The following is a 25,062-nucleotide window of genomic DNA, read 5'->3' as shown; positions in this document are numbered from 1 at the left end:
AGGAGATTACAAAGGATCCACCATTCACAATAGGTGATGTCACAGCTCACCTCCTCCTCCTGTATAATGACTGATAACACCTCTATATACAGTAGATAACACAGGATCGATCCACCATTCACAATAGGTGATATCACAGCTCACCTCCTCCTGTATAATGACTGATAACACCTCTATATACAGTAGATAACACAGGATCCACCATTCACAATAGGTGATGTCACAGCTCACCTCCTCCTCCTGTACAATGACTGATAACACCTCTATATACAGGAGATTACAAAGGATCCACCATTCACAATAGGTGATGTCACAGCTCACCACCTCCTCCTGTACAATGACTGATAACACCTCTATATACAGGAGATTACAAAGGATCCACCATTCACAATAGGTGATGTCACAGCTCACCTCCTCCTCCTGTACAATGACTGATAACACCTCTATATACAGTAGATAACACAGGATCCACCATTCACAATAGGTGATGTCACAGCTCACCTCCTCCTCCTGTACAATGACTGATAACACCTCTATATACAGGAGATTACAAAGGATCCACCATTCACAATAGGTGATGTCACAGCTCACCTCCTCCTCCTGTACAATGACTGATAACACCTCTATATACAGTAGATAACACAGGATCCACCATTCACAATAGGTGATATTACAGCTCACCTCCTCCTGTATAATGACTGATAACACCTCTATATACAGCAGATAACACAGGATCCACCATTCACAATAGGCGATGTCACAGCTCACCTCCTCCTCCTGTACAATGACTGATAACACCTCTATATACAGTAGATAACACAGGATCCACCATTCACAATAGGCGATGGAGTGTATTGTGGTTTTCGGTGTGTCCCTTGTTGTACGACGCCTCCTCCTCCTCCAGAGTAATGAGTATGGGGACAGGTTCATGTCAGTGAGAGAATTTCTTCCTGGAAATGGTTCCTAAAATATCCCCGTCAGTCTGCAGATCGGTGTTAGTGTTTGGCAACCTGAGAGGGTTAGAGGGGCGCAGCGTCGGAGATGAGCGCGCACTGTGAGGCGGCCACTGATGAGTTTTGCACCTGTACAAGGCCAGGTTCATATTCACTGTTACACCTGACACTTTATTCCTTCATCCTCCAGGCTTACACTGTACCGTCTACATAATAATTATAGGATCTCAGGCATAAAAACCAAACACACTGCTCTATAAAGTGTGTTACTCATAGCAACCAATCAGATTCCAGCTTACATTTCTCTAGAACAGTTTTGAAAATGAAAGAAGCCATCTGGTTGGTTGCTATTGGCAACACTGATACTGAGTGCACACATGGAGGCCGTTATGTATATTATAGAGTAGGCCGATTATCTCATAAACTGCAGCTACAGATTTATAATGGCTGCATGGGTAACATATACAATAACCTAGTAGGAGGAGGGGGGTGTCTGGGTAGAGTTGCCCTTTAAGTGCCGTACTGCCGCCTTGTTCGGGCTGACCCTGGTGCTCCCCAGCAGATTAGAGGCCGCTGAATTGTGAGCTATATATGTCTGCGGGCAATAATATCCCAGCGGGGACAGGCCGGTGACATGAGCCACCTCATACAATCAGTCATCAGCGACCACCCTGAGGTGTGATCACACCATTTTCCCTACTCAAAGGGGCTGTCCAGGATTAGAAAAACATGGCCGCCTTCTTAAAAAAAAAATGATGCCCCAACATTCATGGGGTTTTGTCCAACGGAGCTGTAATACTAAAAACAACCTCAGTACAGGTGTGGAGCCAACTATGGAAATCCAAGTGACATTTTTAGAGAAAGTGTTGCTCTATGCCCCCCACATTTATATATAGTTCACCTATTGCAGCCCCCAGACTCCTAGGTTAATACGGAGGTTTCCTGTTATCTCTGGATATTCTGGGAAAAGTTATCGCTTGTGCATAATTGGCGAAAAATGATGTCATTCATCAAGAATCGCTCGCTGCTGTTGACTTGCATACATGTCTTCACTTCAGGTCTGTCATTGTACTCATGCATCAGGTGGCTCTGGATGTGCAGTGCCGCACTGAGACCGCAGCTTCTCCGTATGATAACACTGTACAGATGTCTTGGACTTAGTAGGTCAATAATGTTAGGAGGCCAGAAATCCTCAGGTGCAGATTTCCGTCCATGGCGGCCGTTCCCTTGCATCGTTGTACAAGATCTACAAGTAACGCGATGTCTGACCGTTTCGCCTTGTGATGGAATCTGCTAAAGTGTGAGACGTGTTCGCCGTGCTCTTCATTAACTTTCTGATAGTCTTGTCCTTAGATTACAAAACCTTCCATACACGAATATGGCACGAGCGGCTGTGGCGATGTGTCCAGTCTTGTTGCCTTTTGCTTTGATGACTGCTTTGCACACTCTTGGCATTCTCTTGATGAGCTTCAAGAGGTAGTCACCGGGAATGATCTTCCAACAATCTTGAAGGAGTTCCCAGAGATGCTTAGCACTTGTTGGCCCTTTTGCCTTCACTCTGCGGTCCAGCTCACCCCAAACCATCTCGATTGGGTTCAGGTCTGGTGACTGTGGAGGCCAGGTCATCTGGAGTAGCACCCCCATCACTCTCCTTCTTGGTCAAATAGCCCTTACACAGCCTGGAGGTGTTTGGGGCCATTGTCCTATTGAAAAATAAATTATGGTCCAACTAAATGCAAATCGGATGGAATAGCATGCCTGCAAGATGCTGTGGTAGCCATGCTGGTTCAGTATGCCTTCAATTTTGAATAAATCCACAACAGTGTCACCAGTAAAGCCCCCCCCCCCCCCCCACACACACACCATCACACCTCCTCCTCCATGCTTCACGGTGGGAACCAGGCATGTAGAGTCCATCCGTTCACCTTTTCTGCATCCCACAAAAACACGGTGGTTGGAACCAAAGATCTCAAATTTGGACTCATCAGACCAAAGCACAGATTTCCACTGGTCTAATGTCCATTCCTTGTGTTCTTTAGCACAAACAAGTCTCTTCTGCTTGTTGCCTGTCCTTAGCAGTGGTTTCCTAGCAGCTATTTTACCATGAAGGCCTGCTGCACAAAGTCTCCTCTTAACAGTTGTTGTAGAGATGTGTCTGCTGCTAGAACCCTGTGTGGCATTGACCTGGTCTCTAATCTGAGCTGCTGTTAACCTGCAATTTCTGAAGCTGGTGACTCGGATAAACTTATCCTCAGAAGCAGAGGTGACTCTTGGTCTTCCTTTCCTGGGGCGGTCCTCATGTGAGCCAGTTTCTTTGTAGCGCTTGATGGTTTTTGCCACTGCACTTGGGGACACTTTCAACGTTTTCCCAATTTTTCGGGCTGACTGAGCTTCATTTCTTAAAGTAATGATGGCCACTCGTTTTTCTTTACTTAGCTGCTTTTTTCTTGCCATAATACAAATTCTAATAGTCTATTCAGTAGGACTATCAGCTGTGTATCCACCAGATTTCTGTACAACACAACTGATGGTCCCAACACCATTTATAAGGCAAGAAATCCCACTTATTAAACCTGACAGGGCACACCTGTGAAGTGAAAACCATTCCCGGTGACTACCTCATGAAGCTCATCAAGAGAATGCCAAGATTGTGCAAAGCAGTCATCAAAGCAAAATGTGGCTACTTTGAAGAACCTAGAATATAAAACATAATTTCAGTTGTTTCACTTTTTTATGTATATAATTTCACGTGTTAATTAATAGTTTTGATGCCTTAAGTGTGAAGGTACAATTTTCATAGTCATGAAAATACAGAAAAATCTTTAAATGAGAATGTATGTCCAAACTTTTGGTCTGTACTGTATCTCTGTATACAGGGAGCTCCCCCTAGTGGTGTCTGCAGACAGATCTTATCATGTATTTCTGTATACATATATGTATGTAGTTTCATCGTTCATCATGTGGAATAAATATATTTATATTCTATTTGCTCTGGCAATTACACGTGCAGTGATGCAAATTCTTTTTTTATATATATAGTTTGGTACTTTTTATTACAGGAAATAGTTGTTGATGCCCTGCTACATTTCTGAAGATTTTATTATGCAAACCAGCACATAGCGACGTCACCAGAATGAGGCTCCTGCGCAGGTGCAAGATCTCAGATCGCCATGCACATCAATCAAAGCTAGGCGCTTGCGCAGTGCTGCCTTATCCTCCGCTCACAGTTGGGTAGAGCAGAGAGCGTCTGTGCAATCAGACAGATTTTCCAATAACAATAAGTTGATCGGACGCTGCAGTGCCTCCGCAGGTGAAATGAAGCATTACACGATCCTCAGTAAGGTCAGTGGGACGTCTGTGTAGTGTAAGGACACCATGGGTCCTCCAAAGTCAGAGACACTGTCTATGTATCTGATTTTTGCTCAGGCTAATGGCTAAAGGTTCCCCGAGATGCTACAGCCTCGATCTAATGAGTAAGGGACACTCAGATCTCTGCTAAGGCTGCAAGTGGGAACTATTGCGACGGTGAAGACCACTGGGCCATTTTCCGGTTTACTGTAAAAATAAAATATCCAATATATGGACACACTGATTTATTGTCATTTTTTTTCATGTTTGTCTTTACAAATAACAATCCTATTTTAATTTTTATTGCTTTTATTTACAGAAATTTTATGAATAAGCACCAGAAGCCAGTGCTAACGGGCCAGCGGTTTAAAACCAGAAAGAGGGGTAAGTTTCCCCGGCACATACACTTCTTACCTTGTGGATTATCTGGTTCATCAAAATTTTTAAACTTTAGTACATTTTCTATTTAAAAAAAAAAAAAGGCAGTGCAGATCCCTGACATGCGTTTGGCATATTGCTTCTATTGGAAGAAGCAATATGTGAAACGCGCGTCGGGGATCTGCACTGCCTCTACCAGGTCATATACCTTCTCTCTAGCCTTTATACTTAGTTTTCCTCTTCTGCTACTTTACTGCATTATTTTCTTGCTGTGCTATATATTGCATGGGTTATTGGTCCCTGGGATTATATGTATATTAATATCTTATGAATATCTATGTGGCTGTTGTAGTCTGTTTAGACACATTTACTTATAAGCACTAGGCACTTTCTGCAGCTTGTGTTAATGACACGCATAAGGATTGTATACAGTGCCTTGCGAAAGTATTCGGCTCCCTGGAACTTTTCAGAATTGTGAAGTTGAACAAACTTTATTGGTTATTTTACATTTTTGTGGAAAATCAAAAACTGAAAAGTGGGGTGTGCAATATTATTCGGCCCCTGTAACTTAATACTTTGTTGCGCCCCTTTTGCTGCGATTACAAGTCTCTTGGGGTTTGTCTCTATCAGTTTTGTACATTGAGAGACTGAAATTCTCGCCCATTCTTCCTTGGCAAACAGCTGGAGCTCAGTGAGGTTTGATGGAGATCGTTTGTGAACAGCAGTTTTCAGCTCTTTCCACAGATTCTCGGTTGGATTGAGGTCTGGACTCTGACTTGGCCATTCTAACACCTGGATACGTTTATTTGTGAACCATTCCACTGTAGATTTTGCTTTGTTTGGGATCATTGTCTTGTTGGAAGACAAATCTCCGTCCCAGTCTCAGGTCTTTTGCAGACTCCAACAGGTTTTCTTCAAGAATGGTCCTGTATTTGGCTCCATCCATCTTCCCATCAATTTTAACCATCTTCCCTGTTCCTGCTGAAGAAAAGCAGGTGCAAACCATGATGCTGCCACCACCATGTTTGACAGTGGGGATGGTGTGTTCAGGGTGATGAGCTGTGTTGCCTTTACGCCAAACATCGTTAGGCATTGTTGCCAAAAAGTTTGATTTTGGTTTCATCTGACCAGAGCACCTTCTTCCACATGTTTGGTGTCTCCCAGGTGGCTTGTTGCAAACTTTAAACAACACTTTTTATGGATATCTTTGTGAAATGGCTTTCTTCTTGCCACTCTTCCATAAAGGCCAGATATGTGCAGTGTACGACTGATTGTTGTCCTATGGACAGACTGTCCCACCTCAGCTGTAGATCTCTGCAGTTCATGCAGAGTGATCCTGGGCCTCTTGGCTACATCTCTGATCAGTCTTCTCCTTGTTTGAGATGAAAGTTTAGAGGGACGGCCGGGTCTTGGTAGATTTGCAGTGGTATGATACTCCTTCCATTTCAATATGATCGCTTGCACAGTGCTCCTTTCGATGTTTAAAGTTTTGGAAATCATTTTGTATCCAAATCCGGCTTTAAACTTCTCCACAACAGTATCACGGACCTGCCTGTTGTGTTCCTTGGTCTTCATGATGCTCTCTGTGCTTCACACAGAACCCTGAGACTATCACAGAGCAGGTGCATTTATACGGAGACTTGATCACACACAGGTGGATTATATTTATCATCATGAGGCATTTAGGACAACATTGGATCATTCAGAGATCCACAATGATCTACTGCACTGAAAGTAAAGGGGCCGAATAATATTGCACGCCCCACTTTTCAGTTTTGAATTTCCCAAAAAATGTAAAATAACCAATCAATTTCGTTCAACTTCACAATTGTGTTCCACTTGTTGTTGATTCTTCACCAAAAACTTACATTTGGTATCTTTATATTTGAAGCATGATATGTGAGAAAAGTTTGAAAAGTTCCAGGGGGACGAATACTTTCGCAAGGCACTGTATGTATATCTAGCAGCTTCTATTCACAACCCTAACAGTATTTAGCCTCTGTTAGATTACTGATATGCCCTTTTTATCAGACTTACAGAAAGTCACCTAGTCTTTAGGAGAGTTTACTACCACTATATGTATGTATATTTTTTGATCAGGACGTCCTGTATTGGAAAGCCTTCTGAGTGTTCCTTATAGAATTTTCTGTTACATATTAGGATCCAGTATATGTCTTTGGCAGGCAGTCTCTTTGTAATTGTCTCTATTTTTATCTTTCTTATCCATTTTTTAGAATCATTTGTGAATAAAGATTTTTATATTTTATTTGGCTTTTGCTTCCTTGTTCTGTTTTGGCTTTACTTTACATGTTTTCAATACAGATGAAAAAGAGAAATTTGAACCTACAGTTTTCCGGGACACCATCATCCAGGGACTTAATGAAGCAGGCAACGAATTGGAATCAGTAGCCAAATTTCTTGACACCACAGGATCACGATTGGACTATCGCCGCTATGCTGATACACTGTTCGATATTCTCATAGCTGGGAGCATGCTGGGTAAGAACTTATGGGAAAAGCTGCCAGCGTCATGTGGAGCATTTCCTGCTACAATATTACATTTATGTACGAGAATTAACAATAATACTGCCCCCTCTGTACTAGAATATAACTACTATAATACTGCCCCCTATATACAAGAATGTAACTACTATAATACTGCCCCTATGTACAAGAATATAACTACTATAATACTGCCCCATATATACAAGAATGTAACTACTATAATACTGCCCCTATGTACAAGAATATAACTACTATAATACTGCCCCTATGTACAAGAATAGAACTACTATAATACTGCCCCCTATGTACAAGAATGTAACTACTATAATACTGCTCCTATGTACAAGAATATAACTACTATAATACTGCTCCTATGTACAGGAATATAACTACTATAATACTGCCCCCTATATACAAGAATGTAACTACTATAATACTGCTCCTATGTACAAGAATATAACTACTATAATACTGCCCCTATGTACAGGAATATAACTACTATAATACTGCCCCCTATATACAAGAATGTAACTACTATAATACTGCTCCTATGTACAAGAATATAACTACTATAATACTGCTCCTATGTACAAGAATATAGCTACTATAATACTGCTCCTATGTACAAGAATATAACTACTATAATACTGCCCCTATGTACAAGAATATAACTACTATAATACTGCCCCTATGTACAAGAATATAACTACTATAATACTGCCCCCTATGTACAAGAATGTAACTACTATAATACTGCCCCTATGTACGGGAATATAACTACTATAATACTGCCCCTATGTACAGGAATATAACTACTATAATACTGCCTCTATGTACAGGAATATAACTACTATAATACTGCTTCTATGTACAGGAATATAACTACTATAATACTGCCCCTATGTACAGGAATATAACTACTATAATACTGCTCCTATGTACAAGAATATAACTACTATAATACTGCCCCTATATACAAGAATATAACTACTATAATACTGCTCCTATGTACAGGAATATAACTACTATAATACTGCCCCTATATACAAGAATATAACTACTATAATACTGCTCCTATGTACAGGAATATAACTACTATAATACTGCCCCTATGTAGAAGAATATAACTACTATAATACTGCCCCTATGTACAGGAATATAACTACTATAATACTGCCCCTATATACAAGAATATAACTACTATAATACTGCCCCTATGTACAGGAATATAACTACTATAATACTGCCCCTATATACAAGAATATAACTACTATAATACTGCTCCTATGTACAGGAATATAACTACTATAATGCTGCTCCTATGTACAGGAATATAACTACTATAATACTGCCCCTATGTACAGGAATATAACTACTATAATACTGCCCCCTATATACAAGAATATAACTACTATAATACTGCCCCTATGTACAAGAATATAACTACTATAATACTGCCTCTATGTACAGGAATATAACTACTATAATACTGCTTCTATGTACAGGAATATAACTACTAGAATACTGCCCCTATATACAAGAATATAACTACTATAATACTGCTCCTATGTACAGGAATATAACTACTATAATGCTGCTTGGGAAGATTCCTTATCCATATATCATTTTTATATGTAACTTATTTTTTTTCTTAAGTTCTCCCGACGGTAGGGTTATTACCTGTAACGTTCTCGGATATAATGGTGCTGTACTAGCAGAGTCCTTTATTTAGGGTCTACAATGTCACGTCTTACCACTCTTAGTTTTCTGTCCAGCAGGTGTTATGTGGGAAATAGTCTAAAGCTGGTTTTGTCTCTAGAGATGGAGTGAGAGCAGTCATGTCTCTGTCAGAATCAGATGAAGCTGCAAAATGCAGTTCTGCTAAACTTATTGGGGTGATGGTGGGTGGTGGTGACCTGACTGCTGGGGACCAGTAATAATGCCTTATTTGTAATGGGAAGCCTGACAGCCTGGAGATGGCTTTTCACAGTATTTCTGAGCTGCAAGTTACAAATCCTTTGCTCCATCCCACGGGAATAAGGAAATAAAAGTCTTAAATTACATTTGTTGGTAGTGTCGCTACAGGTTTATTAGTGAAATCCATGAACTTCATGTTTTTTGGGCTCATTGTTAATTACATGGAACTCTTCGTGTTTAATTCTGTCGTTCCTATATGTCCTCATGAGGCTCAGAATTTACACTCTGTTCCAATCTGAATTGGGAACACAAAAATAAAAAGGTGAAGAGTTAACGTAATAAAGTAATATGTATTGTCTTCTAACAAAGGAGAAAGAGGGAAGGGACATAAATGCTGCAGTGAATAAAGTAAGTACATATACTGTGTAGTACTGTGAAAGTGCTAGTGCCAATTAAACTTCACAATTCATACAGAGTTCCAGAAGACAAAAAACAATATAACTACATAAATGAACACCCATGTAAAACATGGAAATGGATTAAAAAAAAAGTTATATCCTTCAGAAAGGTAAATGGGGATACAGATTCTTTTCCCGCCTTGATCTGGAGGCCACTTGCAGATTGCTGGGGCATAAAAACCATGACCTAGGACGAGGACACCGACCTGGAAAGAAAAGGAGAAGAGACAAAAAATGTAGTCTAGAGATGGAGTGAGAGCAGTCATGTACCTGTCATAATCAGATGAAGCTGCAAACTGCGCTTATGCTAAACTTATTGGGGGATGGCAGGTGCAGGTTGTAACGGGGTCTACTGTGCTGTAGTACCTCTTTCAGCACCCCCCGTGATTCAGGAGGTCCACTCTGCTTTTGCTAGATTCTGAATGAAGGACGCTGGCAGGAATTTCTTGATTACATGAGAGCATATAAAAGCTGACTGCTTCTCCACGTATTTCCAGTCTAAAGAACCCACTTTATTCACAGGACACAGAATATATAACACAGAAACACAGGGCAGGCCAATAGAAAAAGCAGGCCAGACATACATTACAATAGCCGCAGGGGGCCGGAGCCTGCTGATATGTACTGTGGGAATTACAAAGGTGGGGGAGGTCAGAAGGAGAATATCTTGTCTCCTCTGACCAGGGGCACAGCCTGTGGACTGATGCATTTCACATGGAACCTATTATACATAATATATACTGCATAACATATTCTTGGTGCTGGGGGTTCTGTAACACAGGTGACCTGACTGCTGGGAGCAGTAATAATGCCTTATTTGTAATGGGCAGCCTGGAGATGCTTTACACTGTATTTCTGAGCTGAAAGTTACAAATCCAGGAAAAAGGAAAGGAAATAAATCTCTTAAATTGCGTTTGTTGGCAGTGTCACTGCTGGTTTCTTAGTGAAATCTATGAACTTCTTGTTTTTCGGGCTCATTGTAAAGTACATGGAACTCCTCGTGTTTTATTGTGTCGTTCCTGTATGTCCTCGTGTATAATTCTTACAAATGTATAAGTTTGGTAGCCGACTTCTTCCTACTGGAAGATTCTTTATTGATCCATTTCTTCTTCTTAGCTCCGGGAGGCACACGAATCGATGATGGAGACAAAACCAAGGTGACCGTTCACTGTGTCTTTGGAGCGAATGAGGACTATGAGACCATGCGAAATTATGCCCAGGTAACGCCTGTGTGCCAGGAGGGGTCACCTTACCTGGACAGCTGTGACCCAATGCCTTTTTTCAAGTTTGTGCATGGAAAATCATTCCGAAAGTTAATATGGAAGCAGTCAATATGTTGATGATAAATGTGACATTGCATGTACATTGTAATATTTCTTGCGCTTTCTTTTAATGAGTGATTCTAGATTTTATACCAGTTGTAAGTTACGTTGAATGTGACCTACTTGTTGACTGTTTCCAATAACTGTTCCAACAGATGCTGAGTTCAGTGCTGCTAAACTTTACACCTACTTCATTTTATTTTTCCTGCTAATCTGGATGTTATTTGTTTTTTTTTTTTCTTCTTTTTTTCAAGTATTTGGTATGAATGAAATGGAGATGCCCATATGGGTGGTAGAAAAATGGCCGTGCTCGGATTTACAGGCCATGTGAACGCATCCTGTTGGATTGCTAGACCGTACTTTTCCCAGACTTTGGTGCAGGGGAATACCCTTCAGCTGTATTCGACATTACTCCATCGCACCCTACCCACTCGCCTGTCCTCTTTCTTATTTTATTTTTTATTTTTGCTAGGTATTCAGCAAACTGATCAGAAGATACAAATACCTGGAGAAGGCATTTGAAGAAGAAATCAAAAAGGTATTAAGGAATCTTAACACTTAAAGGGCCGGCTTGCTAAAAGATTGGAAGCAATATTTTGAACGAATTGCAGTACCAAACATGGCCACTAGTAGAAGTATAGAGCTATGCCTGGTAAACAATGACGTGAACACCCTGGCGCCCCTCATTTAAAAAAAAAAAAAGACAACAAACCAAAACAGTGGGGTGCAGAACCACGTTACACTAAACATTGCCAGCCCACTCACTCCAGAAAAAGCTAGAGGGGCTCACACGGTGTCTTTTGTCTTTGTGCAGCTCCTGCTTTTTCTCAAGGCATTTTCCGAAGCAGAGCAAACAAAGTTAGCCGTGCTCACTGGCATCTTGCTGGCCGGTGGAACGCTCCCAGCCACAATTTTAACAAGCCTGTTTACCGAAAATATAGTCAAAGAAGGTACGGTATGTACGATGGACGTGTCCACAACTGGCAGCAGGTTTGATTTATATTTCTTAAATTGATTTCTCTTCTACTCCAGTCACCACCAAAGCTGCAGGAAACAATTTTTCGCACCATGAGTCAATCATCATCTACTATATAATTGTCTAAGGGTCACTTCCGTCTGTGTCTGTCTGCATGTCTTTCTGTCACGGATATTCATTGGTCGCGGCATCTATCTGTCATGGAAATCCAAGTCGCTGATTGGTCACGGCAAAACAGTCACGACCAATCGGCAACCGGCACAGTCCGGGAAAAATGGCCACTCCTTACTCCCCGCAGTCAGTGCCCGCTCCATACTTCCCTCCAGTCAGCGCTCACACAGGGTTAATGCCAGCGTTAATGGACCGCGGTGTAATGCACTCCATTAATGCAGCTATTAACCCTGTGTGACCAACTTTTTGCTATTGATGATGTGTATGCAGCATTAATAGTAAAAAGATCTAATGTTACAAATAATAAAAAAAAAAAAAAAAGGTTATTCTCACCCTCCGCTGTCGCGTCCTCTCCTCGGCAGTGCAAGCGGCAGGTTCCGGGGCCAAGGATGCTATGAGAGAAGGACCTGCCATGACGTCACGGTCATGTGACCGCAACATCATCACAGGTCCTGCGCTCATCCAACCCTGGGACCGGAAGCTGCCACGTGCACCGCACACAGGTGACAGGTCTACAAGGGGCCTTCGGAGGGTGAGTATATGTTTATTTTTTATTTTAACTTTTTTTTTTTTCATTTAACCTGTTACATACGTGTCTGGGCAATATACTACGTGGCTGGCCAATATACTACGTGACTGGGCAATATACTACGTGACTGGCCAATATACTACGTGACTGGCCAATATACTACGTGACTGGCCAATATACTACGTGACTGGCCAATATACTACGTGACTGGCCAATATACTACGTGACTGGCCAATATACTACGTGACTGGCCAATATACTACGTGACTGGCCAATATACTACGTGACTGGCCAATATACTACGTGACTGGCCAATATACTACGTGACTGGCCAATATACTACGTGACTGGCCAATATACTACGTGACTGGCCAATATACTACGTGGCTGGGCAATATACTACGTGGCTGGGCAATATACTACGTGGCTGGCCAATATACTACGTGGCTGGCCAATATACTACGTGACTGGGCAGTATACTACGTGACTGGGCAGTATACTACGTGACTGGGCAGTATACTACGTGACTGGGCAGTATACTACGTGACTGGCCAATATACTACGTGGCTGGCCAATATACTACGTGGCTGGCCAATATACTACGTGGCTGGCCAATATACTACGTGACTGGCCAATATACTACGTGACTGGGCAATATACTACGTGACTGGCCAGTATACTACGTGACTGGCCAGTATACTACGTGGCTGGCCAGTATACTACGTGGCTGGGCAATATACTACGTGGCTGGGCAATATACTACGTGACTGGCCAATATACTACGTGGCTGGCCAGTATACTACGTGGCTGGCCAGTATACTACGTGGCTGGGCAATATACTACGTGGCTGGGCAATATACTACGTGGCTGGGCAATATACTACGTGGCTGGGCAATATACTACGTGACTGGCCAATATACTACGTAACTGGCCAATATACTACGTGGCTGGGCAATATACTACGTGGCTGGGCAATATACTACGTGGCTGGGCAATATACTACGTGGCTGGGCAATATACTACGCGACTGGGCAATATACTAAGTGGCTGGGCAATATACTACGTGGCTGGGCAATATACTACGTGGACATGCATATTCTAGAATACCCGATGCGTTAGAATCGGGCCACCATATAGTGTTCTATATATTTTGCAAAGTATGATTTGAGCAAAAAAGTAGCCGGTGTCCATCACTCCTCACACAGGTCTGGAAGAGAGAATATACCATGGTCTCCCAGCGTATCTGCCCCGTCCTCTAACTCCTCCTAGTGCTCAGACTCAGATTAGTTTATCACTTAGGGGGTAGCAGGTCTCAATTTCTAGTAGGCAGGAGCACAGTATGAGAAAGATGTCCACAGCCCCTGTTATTGCTTCTTCTTGCTTCACTCCCATCTCAGGTATTTCTGCGTCTTTTGCTGTAAAACTCTTCAAGGCATGGATGTCTGAGAAGGATGCAAATTCTGTGACATCATCCTTAAGAAAAGCCAATCTGGATAAAAGACTACTAGTCAGTATATATCTATGACTCCAATGTAACTGAATATTCAGACACTTATAGAATAGTGCCCCCTATGTAGAAGAATAAAAGTTGCATCACTACTATAATACTGCCCCTATGTACAGGAATATCCCCACTATAATACTGCCCCTATGTACTGGAATATAACTAATATAATACTGCCCCTATGTACAGGAATATAACTACTATAATACTGCCCCCCATGTACAAGAATATAACTACTATAATACTGCCCCTATGTACAAGAATATAACTACTATAATACTGCTCCTATGTACAAGAATATAACTACTATAATACTGCTCCTATGTACAAGAATATAACTACTATAATACTTCCCCTATGTACAAGAATATAACTACTATAATACTACCCCCTATGTACAAGAATATAACTACTATAATACTGCTCCTATGTACAAGAATATAACTACTATAATACTGCCACCTATGTACAAGAATATAACTACTATAATACTGTCCCTATATACAAGAATATAACTACTATAATACTGCTCCTATGTACAAGAATATAACTACTATAATACTGCCACCTATGTACAAGAATATAACTACTATAATACTGCCCCCTATGTACAAGAATATAACTACTATAATACTGCTCCTATGTACAAGAATATAACTATTATAATACTGCCCCCTATGTACAGGAATATACCTGAGTATAAGCAGAGACCCCTAATTTTGCCACAAAAAAAGGGAAAACTTACCGTAATTACTCGAGTATAGGCCTGGGGTGGTAAATGCAGAAGTTACTGGTAAATTTCAAAAATAAAAAGTTACCAATAAAAGTAAAATTAATTGAGACATCAGTAGGTTAAGTGTTTTTGAATATCCATATTGAATCAGGAGCCCCATATATTGCTCCATGCAGTTCATGATGGCCCCATAAGATGCTTCATACAAAATACACCCCATATAATGCTGCACAAAGGTTGATTATGGCCCCATTAGATGCTTCATAGAATATTATGCGCCATATTCTGCTGCTGCGATAAAAAAAAAAAAAAAAAAAAAGACATACTCCCCTCTTGTCATGAGCAGGCGGAGACACCGTCACTTGCGATATTCACCTGTCCCCGTTCCACCGCCGTGCGCCGCTCTGTCTTCCGTCTCTGCAGAGACTGTTCGCGCAGAGGGCGCGCACGCTAAACAAGTCATTGTGCCCTCCGACTTGAACGTCACAGCCAGAGGACGCGGAAGACGGAGCGCGGTGGTGGAACGGGAACAGATGAATATCGCATGGCACACCCTCCCCCGTTATACTCACCCTCCCGGCGCGGTCTCTGCTTCTCCGATGCGATGGTGCCTGTAGTTTGTTCCTGTGTTCAGCTGTCACTGGTACCGCTCATTAAAGTAATGAATATGCGGCTCCACCCCTATGGGAGTGGAGTCGTGTCCATAATCATTACTGTAATGAGCGGTACCACGTTACCGCTGAACACAGGAAGAGCTGCGGGCACCGGAGAAGCCCGGACATGCAGAGACGCGTCGGGAGCAGGTCAGTATGATGGACAGCTGCCGCTCCCCCGCCAACCCCCTGGGACAATGACTCGAGTAAAAGCCGAGAGGGGCACTTTCAACCTATTAAAAAAAAAAAAATCTTGGCTTATACTCGAGTATATACGGTAAATACTAGAATACTGCCCCTATGTACAAGAATATAACTACTATAATACTGCCCTCTACGTACAGGAATATAACTACTATAATACTGCCCCTATGTACAAGAATATAACTACTATAATACTGCCCCCTGTGTACAAGAATATAACTACTATAATACTGCTCCTATGTACAAGAATATAACTACTATAATACTGCCCCCTGTGTACAAGAATATAACTACTATAATACTGCCCCCTGTGTACAAGAATATAACTACTATAATACTGCCCCCTGTGTACAAGAATATAACTACTATAATACTGCTCCTATGTACAAGAATATAACTACTATAATACTGCCCCCTGTGTACAAGAATATAACTACTATAATACTGCTCCTATGTACAAGAATATAACTATTATAATACTGCCCCCTATGTACAAGAATATAACTACTATAATACTGCCCCCTATGTACAAGAATATAACTACTATAATACTGCAAGAATATAACTACTATAATACTGCTCCTATGTACAAGAATATAACTACTATAATCCTGTCCCTATGTACAAGAATATAACTACTATAATACTGCCCCCTATGTACAAGAATATAACTACTATAATACTGCCCCCTGTGTACAAGAATATAACTACTATAATACTGCCCCCTATGTCCAAGAATATAACTACTATAATACTGCCCCCTGTGTACAAGAATATAACTACTATAATACTGCCCTCTATGTACGTACTAACTATGTACATAACTACATACTGCTAACACACCCGTTTATACCATGTCATTCTTATGACCAGCTGTAGTATATATCTCACCAGTATATTCGTCCCCCTGATCACTGCATTATTGACGCCTTAGGAGCTGTTTCCAACCAATCGGCAGACAGTTGAACATTTCTCTAAGTATTTCACTGATGCCGACCTTAAAGAGCTCTCTGATTTTCTGAGGGTCCAGCAATCTCTGGGAACACGGAAGGAACTGCAGAAGGAGCTTCAGGAACGTTTGTCTGAAGAATGTCCTATCAAAGAGGTAACGTTTTTACTAATAACTCCGCACATGGCGAGCTGGATATGGCACATAATGCCGCCATACAGTGCACATACAATACTACCAACATTGCAGCACCATACAGGGCTCTAGTAATCACATAAGTGCCCACGAGATACCACCATGTGCTAATATGCATTGCACACTGTATACCGCCATACAGTAAACTGACATTATACTACTTATACTATCGCTTATAAACCTCCACATGGTGCTATAGTAACTCATATCTTTACTCACTGCCCATGTAGTAGCCTCATATAAATGCTATCTTACAGTATCCTCTGCATAATTAATGTGACAATACCGCCATACTGTGCTACAGTGATTTAGAAACTACACCGTTGTCATATGATTTATCTTAGATAGTGATTTACTTAAAAGAGGAGATGAAGCGTAGCGGGATCCCTGAGCCGGCCGTGATTGGGCTCCTGTGGACCTGTGTGATGAACGCGGTAGAATGGAATAAGAAGGAAGAGCTGGTGGCGGAGCAGGCTCTGAAACACTTAAAGGTGCGCAATTAAAGGGAGATTCCGCCCGTCACGTTTTTACATTTTTCACTACCAAAGATGTGGATAATAAATCAATCATGACTTCATTATTCTAGCCATGACCAGAATATGGAGACACCGTTGTGCAGACCAGAGAGGGAGAGAGTGCAGGAACGTTTCCTCATGTTGTCATTCCCACTTCGTAATTGTAGCCATTTAATCTCCTCTCTTCCCAGTACATCCTGCATTGATCCCAGGAGAATCAACAAAAAGTATTTTCTTCTTGTCATCATCCATCTTGCCAATCACTAAAATATTTCTCATTGAGAGCCTTAAGTGACTTAGGGGAAATACAGGAACTTTTCCTTTAGTTGCCATCCTTCTTCCAGACATTTGTCCCCTCAATCACTTCTAGTGATCCAGTAAGAATGCAGGAAATTTTCCTTTAGTCATCATCTTTCTTACAAGCATTTGTCCCATCAATAGCCTTTACTGATCCAGTAAGAATACAGGAACTTTTCCTTTAGTCATCATCCTTCTTACAGGCATTTGTCCCCTCAATAGCCTTTACTGATCCAGTAAGAATACAGGAACTTTTCCTTTAGTCATCATCCTTCTTACAGGCATTTGTCCCCTCAATAGCCTTTACTGATCCAGTAAGAATACAGGAACTTTTCCTTTAGTCATCATCCTTCTTACAGGCATTTGTCCCCTCAATAGCCTTTACTGATCCAGTAAGAATACAGGAACTTTTTCTTTAGTCATCATCCTTCTTCCAGGCTTTTTGCCATCAGTAGCCTCTACTGATCCAGTAAGCATGCAGGAACTTTTCTTTGTGTTATCTCTTATTAGCATTTCTTCCCTTTAGAGCCTCCAGTGACTGAAGGGAAATACAGGAACTTTTCTTCATGTTGCCAGTTGGGGGTATTTGTGCTCCTTGATTGTCACATTTAGGAGGGGATGGGATTCTATTTATTCCTACTAAAGCAGTGAGGACATAATCAGATGCCAGTGAACTCATCCTCTGTCTAATTGGGACCTTTCATAACTGTATGCCATCCTAAACATCGGATTCACAGGGATTTCATTTGTTTGAAGATTTGTGTGTGCAGACTTAAACACTGTGCACATCTTAAATGTAAGGCAAAATGGCATGAAGGTGTCAGTAAGTGATAGGCACGCTTCCAAAAAACTAAGGTGTATGGGAGTGTAAAATGAGTACAGTATTTAAAATATTTTCGGCGTTAAGCGAGTTCGACAAAAATATGAAAATTGCCCTGGCTTTGAAATGTTTAAAGATCACATACTTTTCTATGACTTATAGCAACGGGTTTCTTTCTAGGACCAATATCTATAACCATTAATGTACATAAAACGGGTCAAATTCTCCATTTCTCCTTCCTTTAAAGAAGTTTTGTAATATGTATGAAGCTGTAAGACACGATGCGGCTCAGGGCGGTGATAACGTTACATTTAATCTTAGTATATCACCTTGTGTTTTAGCAATACTCTCCTCTGCTGGCCGTGTTCAGCACTCAAGGCCAATCCGAGCTCGTCCTGCTTCAGAAAGTGCAAGAATACTGTTACGACAACATCCACTTCATGAAGGCCTTCCAGAAGATCGTAGTCCTGTTCTATAAAGGTGAGACATAAGCTGAGGAACTGCTGTAAGAAATGTAACTGGAGTTAGTAGGTATAGCCTTCTCCACAGGGGGCAGTATTATAGTAGTTATATTCTTGTACATAGAGGCAGTATTATAGTAGTTATATTCTTGTACATAGGGGCAGTATCATAGTAGTTATATTCTTGTACATAGAGGCAGTATTATAGTAGTTATATTCTTGTACATAGGGGCAGTATCATAGTAGTTATATTCTTGTACATAGAGGCAGTATTATAGTAGTTATATTCTTGTATATAGGAGGCAGTATTATAGTAGTTATATTCTTGTACATAGGGGCAGTATTATAGTAGTAATATTCTTGTATATAGGAGCAGTATTATAGTAGTTATATTCTTGTACATAGGAGCAGTATTATAGTAGTTATATTCTTGTACATAGAGGCAGTATTATAGTAGTTATATTCTTGTACATCGAGGCAGTATTATAGTAGTTATATTCTTGTATATAGGAGGCAGTATTATAGTAGTTATATTCTTGTACATAGGGGCAGTATTATAGTAGTTATATTCTTGTATATAGGAGCAGTATTATAGTAGTTATATTCTTGTACATAGGAGCAGTATTATAGTAGTTATATTCTTGTACATAGAGGCAGTATTATAGTAGTTATATTCTTGTACATCGAGGCAGTATTATAGTAGTTATATTCTTGTATATAGGAGGCAGTATTATAGTAGTAATATTCTTGTATATAGGAGCAGTATTATAGTAGTTATATTCTTGTACATAGGAGCAGTATTATAGTAGTTATATTCTTGTACATAGAGGCAGTATTATAGTAGTTATATTCTTGTACATAGAGGCAGTATTATAGTAGTTATATTCTTGTATATAGGAGGCAGTATTATAGTAGTTATATTCTTGTACATAGGGGCAGTATTATAGTAGTAATATTCTTGTATATAGGAGCAGTATTATAGTAGTTATATTCTTGTACATAGGAGCAGTATTATAGTAGTTATATTCTTGTACATAGAGGCAGTATTATAGTAGTTATATTCTTGTACATCGAGGCAGTATTATAGTAGTTATATTCTTGTATATAGGAGGCAGTATTATAGTAGTTATATTCTTGTACATAGGGGCAGTATTATAGTAGTTATATTCTTGTACATCGAGGCAGTATTATAGTAGTTATATTCTTGTATATAGGAGGCAGTATTATAGTAGTTATATTCTTGTACATAGGGGCAGTATTATAGTAGTTATATTCTTGTACATAGGAGCAGTATTATAGTAGTTATATTCTTGTACATAGGAACAGTATTATAGTAGTTATATTCTTGTACATAGGAGCAGTATTATAGTAGTTATATTCTTGTACATAGGGGCAGTATTATAGTAGTTATATTCTTGTACATAGGGGCAGTATTATAGTAATTATATTCTTGTACATAGGGGCAGTATTATAGTAGTTATATTCTTGTACATAGGGGCAGTATTATAGTAGTTATATTCTTGTACATAGGGGCAGTATTATAGTAGTTATATTCTTGTACATAGGGGCAGTATTATAGTAGTTATGTTCTTGTACATAGGGGCAGTATTATAGTAGTTATATTCTTGTACATAGGAGCAGTGTTATAGTAGTTATACTCTTGTACATAGGGGCAGTATTATAGTAGTTATATTCTTGTACATAGGGAGCAGTATTATAGTAGTTATATTCTTGTACATAGGGAGCAGTATTATAGTAGTTATATTCTTGTACATAGGGAGCAGTATTATAGTAGATATATTCTTGTACATAGGAGGCAGTATTATAGTAGTTATATTCTTGTACATAGGGGCAGTATTATAGTAGTTATATTCTTGTACTTAGGGGCAGTATTATAGTAGTTATATTCTTGTACATAGGAGCAGTATTATAGTAGTTATATTCTTGTACATAGGGGCAGTATTATAGTAGTTATATTCTTGTACATAGGGGCAGTATTATAGTAGTTATGTTCTTGTACATAGTGAGCAGTATTATAGTATTAATTTCTTCAGGATTATTATAGATAAAACCTTGGAGAAAGAAGCCGCTGGTGAATTCCTAGTTGTCTTGTAATGACTAGTTTTGCCCTTTGTTTGCACTGGGTTTTTTTCACCCTTTTATTATGATTATGTCCACAATATAAATGATCTACTATGTGGAGTTTTAAAGGGCTGTTAAACTGTATAAAAATAATCTACTAGCGCCATTCTCTGCTTGTTTTGACCCTTTCTTTTTCCATTTTGTAATCTATAGCTGAGAACGTTAGCCCCCCTATTTGTGTCTCATTCCTTGCCCCCGTCCGGTGCTGATTCTATCCGTACATCGAGTGACGGGGCAGCGTTCCGGCCTCTTCTTCTTCTTATTTCCTGTTGTTCTGGATTTCAGCCGATGTCCTGGGAGAAGAAGCCATTCTGAAGTGGTACAAGGAAGCGCACGTCGCCAAGGGGAAAAGCGTCTTTCTTGACCAAATGAAAAAGTTTGTGGAGTGGTTACAAAATGCAGAAGAAGGTAAAGCGAAATCCACCACTTCCTTTTTAAAAGTATTTGGGGTGCACCCGCGCTCCACATTCATTGTGTGGTTTAGGGTTTTGTGGCTCGGTACGGAGAGCAAGGCTCATATTCTGCAGTATGGACCAAAGTTTAGCAGAACATGCAACATTTTCCATCTGAAAAGGCGCAAGGAGAAAAAAAAATGTGTGTTTTTATTTTGCAAAAAATTCATTGTGACCCATTTTTAGAACGTGCTATAAAGTCGACAGATCTTACAAAGCTAATTAAAATCAGATAAAGGGACTTAGAAAAAAAAATAGAATGGTAATTGAGGCATCGGGCCAACAAATGTCTGTCAGGATGCATTAAGATGACTATGCAGCATGAGCCGGTCGCGCTAGCCCCCGTTTTTGCTGTTTCCTTTCTGCACTGTGGGTCCCTACACTGGTTTTTCACTGGATTTTGTTGGTGTGTGCTGCCCCCTAGTGGAAGTTGGTTAAGTTTTCTGTAAGTTATAGTGGACTCTTCATAGCAGGTAGACATCTATAGGGAATCCGTCATTCTGTACAATCTGTAGACCATACGTTATATGGTTTTCCCCAAGCCCAACTCTATTGAGATCTCTGCTTATTCTGGGGTTAGGCGTCAAGGCGGTGGTCCTAATAAGTGATTGCCACCCTCTCTTGTATAAGTGTTAGAGATGGCTGTCAGTCACTGATTAGGACCGCCCACCGGACTCCTACATCCAAAGTAAGAAGGGACTTGATTTACTTTATTGTAAAGTTATACTGAATCTTTTTTTTTTTTCACAAAGCTTTACGTCACTCTGCTGTATAAGTTCAATGCGACAGGGTCCCTTTCAGCTCCACTTTTGGGTAACTGTTGTCCACTAGCTATTTCTTGTGACTCCCCACCATATTTACTCAATGGGGGAAAGAGAAAAAGCAGCGGTCAGACTTATTTGACAGCTTCTTATCTCTTCTGGAAAGAAAGGATTGGGCATATTAAAATTCAACATGGCTGATCCTCCATTCTTCCAATATCAGATAACGAAGGAGAGTCTGATCTGCTCATATAAACCCGATTAACATCAGATATTAGTATGATTTTAAATTCTTAAAATTGCAGTACTATGTACATGTGGTGGCAATCAATTGTCATTTTTGTTTTTTCACTTTGGCTGTGCTAGACAGCGGGTACATGACAAGATTTGGTGGCTTGTGGGTATATAGTAGGATGTGTGTTTCTGGAAGGAGACGTTCTATTGTCCCAGCATGCAGTTTCATAGACATGGTGGAGCTGCAGCTGCATCCCCCTCCTCCCCTCACAGCTCCAGTGCCATTATCACCAGATGGACCAAGGCAAGAATTGCAGTTGCCCTCAGCTCAGTCATAGAGGGGAAAAAGACAAGGATGTAAAAATAATAAAGGTCTTCATGGGAGGCCAAATTTTGCAAAAAGACTGACTCCGTGATTTTTTTTTTTTTTTTTTAAACTGATAACGATGTGATCAATTAATTATCAGCCAATTATAAAGATGGATGTGTATGTACATAAAATGTAAATATTATAAAACTTTGAGAGATACTGTCTGTTAATGAAGACTTCAGGGGTTAAAGTGCACAATGTGAATATCTAGAACGATTCTCTATTAATTAACCTCTGATATTGGTCCGAATAACATTCCGGGATCTCTTCTATTATTTATCAATCTGAGACAACAAGAGTCTTTATTGTTTTCAAGAAGATAAAAAAAAATCTTGATGATGTATCAATGTTCATTCATCCGTTCCCTGAAGGTTTGGACCGTTCTACCAACCATTTGTCATTTACAACTACGTTCCCATAGATGAATTCCGAATACGGAACAGGAATCTAAAGTGATCTAAAGTGATCCCGCTCCAGGACCCTCTGTGAAACAGAACCAATAAATTTAAAAAAAAAAAAAAAACAAAGGTTGGTTAATTTGTCCCCATTCCCTGATTTTAAAGGTTGTGATCAAAAATTATTCATCAATTGTGTGACCAAATCATTCATAATTTATCAGAACATAGTTGTATATTATAATACATTGGTGGAAGGATGATTCTACCTGTTTATTATTTTTGAGAAACTCTGATTAAGTGTCCTGTGCTTGATAATAAAGATCCAAGATGTCTCAGACTGATAATAGAACAGATCCCTGAACATTAATGAGACTGAGACCGGAGATTAATATAACATCGTTCTGGATATTATTCACTTTAGCCCCCGGATTTCTTACTTTCTATTAACTAATTATCTCTCCGTTTTAGTTTTATATTTTACTTTTATCTAGGAATATAATATTTGTAATTGTTCAATTTATTAATTGTTGTATCTGCGAGTCCTCAGCATTGATCATATGATGACTATGTATCATTATGTATCTGAGGAAGAAATGAGATTGGTTCTGAAACACATTGTCTCCAGTAAAGCCCTATTATTATTATTATTATTATTATATTCTTGTCTTTTTCCATGCCTGAGCTGCAGCAACCACATTACTTTATTTAGTATTTTATGTATTTCTTGGTCCATTATGGCTAGTGTTGCCGCAGTCATCTGCTGGTTGTTTTGTATTTTTTTTTTTTTTGCCATCACCAGAGCTGTGCCTGTTTTTTAGCACATTTTGCAGGTCAGCCCCTTTCTACTTGATTGATTTTTGTTTTTTTATTATTGTAAAAACAAAGTTTCTAAAACTAGTTTTTATTTTTTTATTTTTTTTTTTTAGAAAAAACTCAAGTAACTGATTTCATTTAAGTGCAGAAAATCGCAACATAAAAAACTCAACCAAAAGCTCATGGTGTGAACGTGACCTAATACACTACGCTGCGCCACGTTTCTCATGTTGCATTTTCCCCACTTGTGTCCCTCAATATTTATACAATGTTCTCCGTCTTCTAGAATCGGAGTCTGAAGGAGAAGAGAACTGAGCGGCGCTCCGGTCTGCAGACGAGCGGCATGAAGGCCGCGTCTGCCGGGAGTCTACGAGCCACCAGTCGTCCCTGTTGTGTAGAAGAGCCGGTTTAGAATTGTTGCACTCAGGCAATTAGATCCTTCATATGGACGTCTACCTCCGGTCAGTCTCGTGATCTTGGGCAAAGCCATCCACCCGGGAGCCATGACAAAGGGGCGGCGCTTCTCCATGGACTCCTCCTACTTGTTAGTATCTCCAAGCACCCAATGAACGGCACAGTCCCGACTCTTGTGTCCAGGTCTCTAGTGTGCGCTCGTAGCTCAGTATCGGCTTGTGGATGTCATATAAGATTCATCCTTTTATTTTTCCCTTTTGAATAAAGGCTTTTTATCTTAAGGCTGCAGTCTGTGACGCCATATTGCGCCATTCTGCACTTCTGCTCTTCACCACGAATGACGTAAAGCTCCTGTAATTGTCACGGTGCAACAGGAGCAAGAAACCCTCGCAGAGGGATCCCAAAGGAAAAAGGAACGAAAAGTGACGCCGCAGCGTGGAAATCATAACATGCCCTGACACGGCCCTGCTCCGGGCAGAGACCCCCGGTATAGCCCATAGGACTTGTATACTCAGCCAGAACATGACCCTTATATACAGTAACCAGACAAGATCCCCATATATACAGTAACCAGACGAGAGCCCCCTATA

General features: G+C 40.2%; 1 protein-coding gene across 7 annotated transcripts in view; it reads left to right on the top strand.

Annotated features, from left to right (window-relative positions):
• Positions 1–24,753, top strand: part of BZW2 (basic leucine zipper and W2 domains 2) — a 44,878-nt gene extending 20,125 nt beyond the window's left edge. For 4 of the 7 annotated variants that reach the window (XM_069729294.1, XM_069729292.1, XM_069729295.1 and 1 more), the window contains 11 exons: positions 4,621–4,685; positions 7,002–7,178; positions 10,676–10,779; positions 11,354–11,419; positions 11,696–11,831; positions 13,955–14,064; positions 16,586–16,756; positions 17,140–17,286; positions 18,769–18,907; positions 21,316–21,438; positions 24,345–24,753. In XM_069729294.1, the coding sequence (XP_069585395.1) occupies positions 4,628–4,685; positions 7,002–7,178; positions 10,676–10,779; positions 11,354–11,419; positions 11,696–11,831; positions 13,955–14,064; positions 16,586–16,756; positions 17,140–17,286; positions 18,769–18,907; positions 21,316–21,438; positions 24,345–24,373 (1,260 nt within the window). In that variant the 5' untranslated portion in view covers positions 4,621–4,627 and the 3' untranslated portion in view covers positions 24,374–24,753. Of the gene's footprint in view, positions 1–4,620; positions 4,686–7,001; positions 7,179–10,675; positions 10,780–11,353; positions 11,420–11,695; positions 11,837–13,954; positions 14,065–16,585; positions 16,757–17,139; positions 17,287–18,768; positions 18,908–21,315; positions 21,439–24,344 lie in introns of all 7 variants that reach the window. The other 3 variants (XM_069729296.1, XM_069729298.1, XM_069729297.1) reach the window with 3 other exon arrangements.
• Positions 24,754–25,062: the final 309 nt, after the last annotated feature.

This window comes from Ranitomeya imitator, chromosome 6 (assembly GCF_032444005.1).
Source record: "Ranitomeya imitator isolate aRanImi1 chromosome 6, aRanImi1.pri, whole genome shotgun sequence".
In the NCBI taxonomy this organism is placed as follows: domain Eukaryota; kingdom Metazoa; phylum Chordata; class Amphibia; order Anura; family Dendrobatidae; genus Ranitomeya; species Ranitomeya imitator.
The sequence above is the reverse complement of the archived record's forward strand: the minus strand, read 5'-3'. Positions and strand labels throughout refer to the sequence as shown.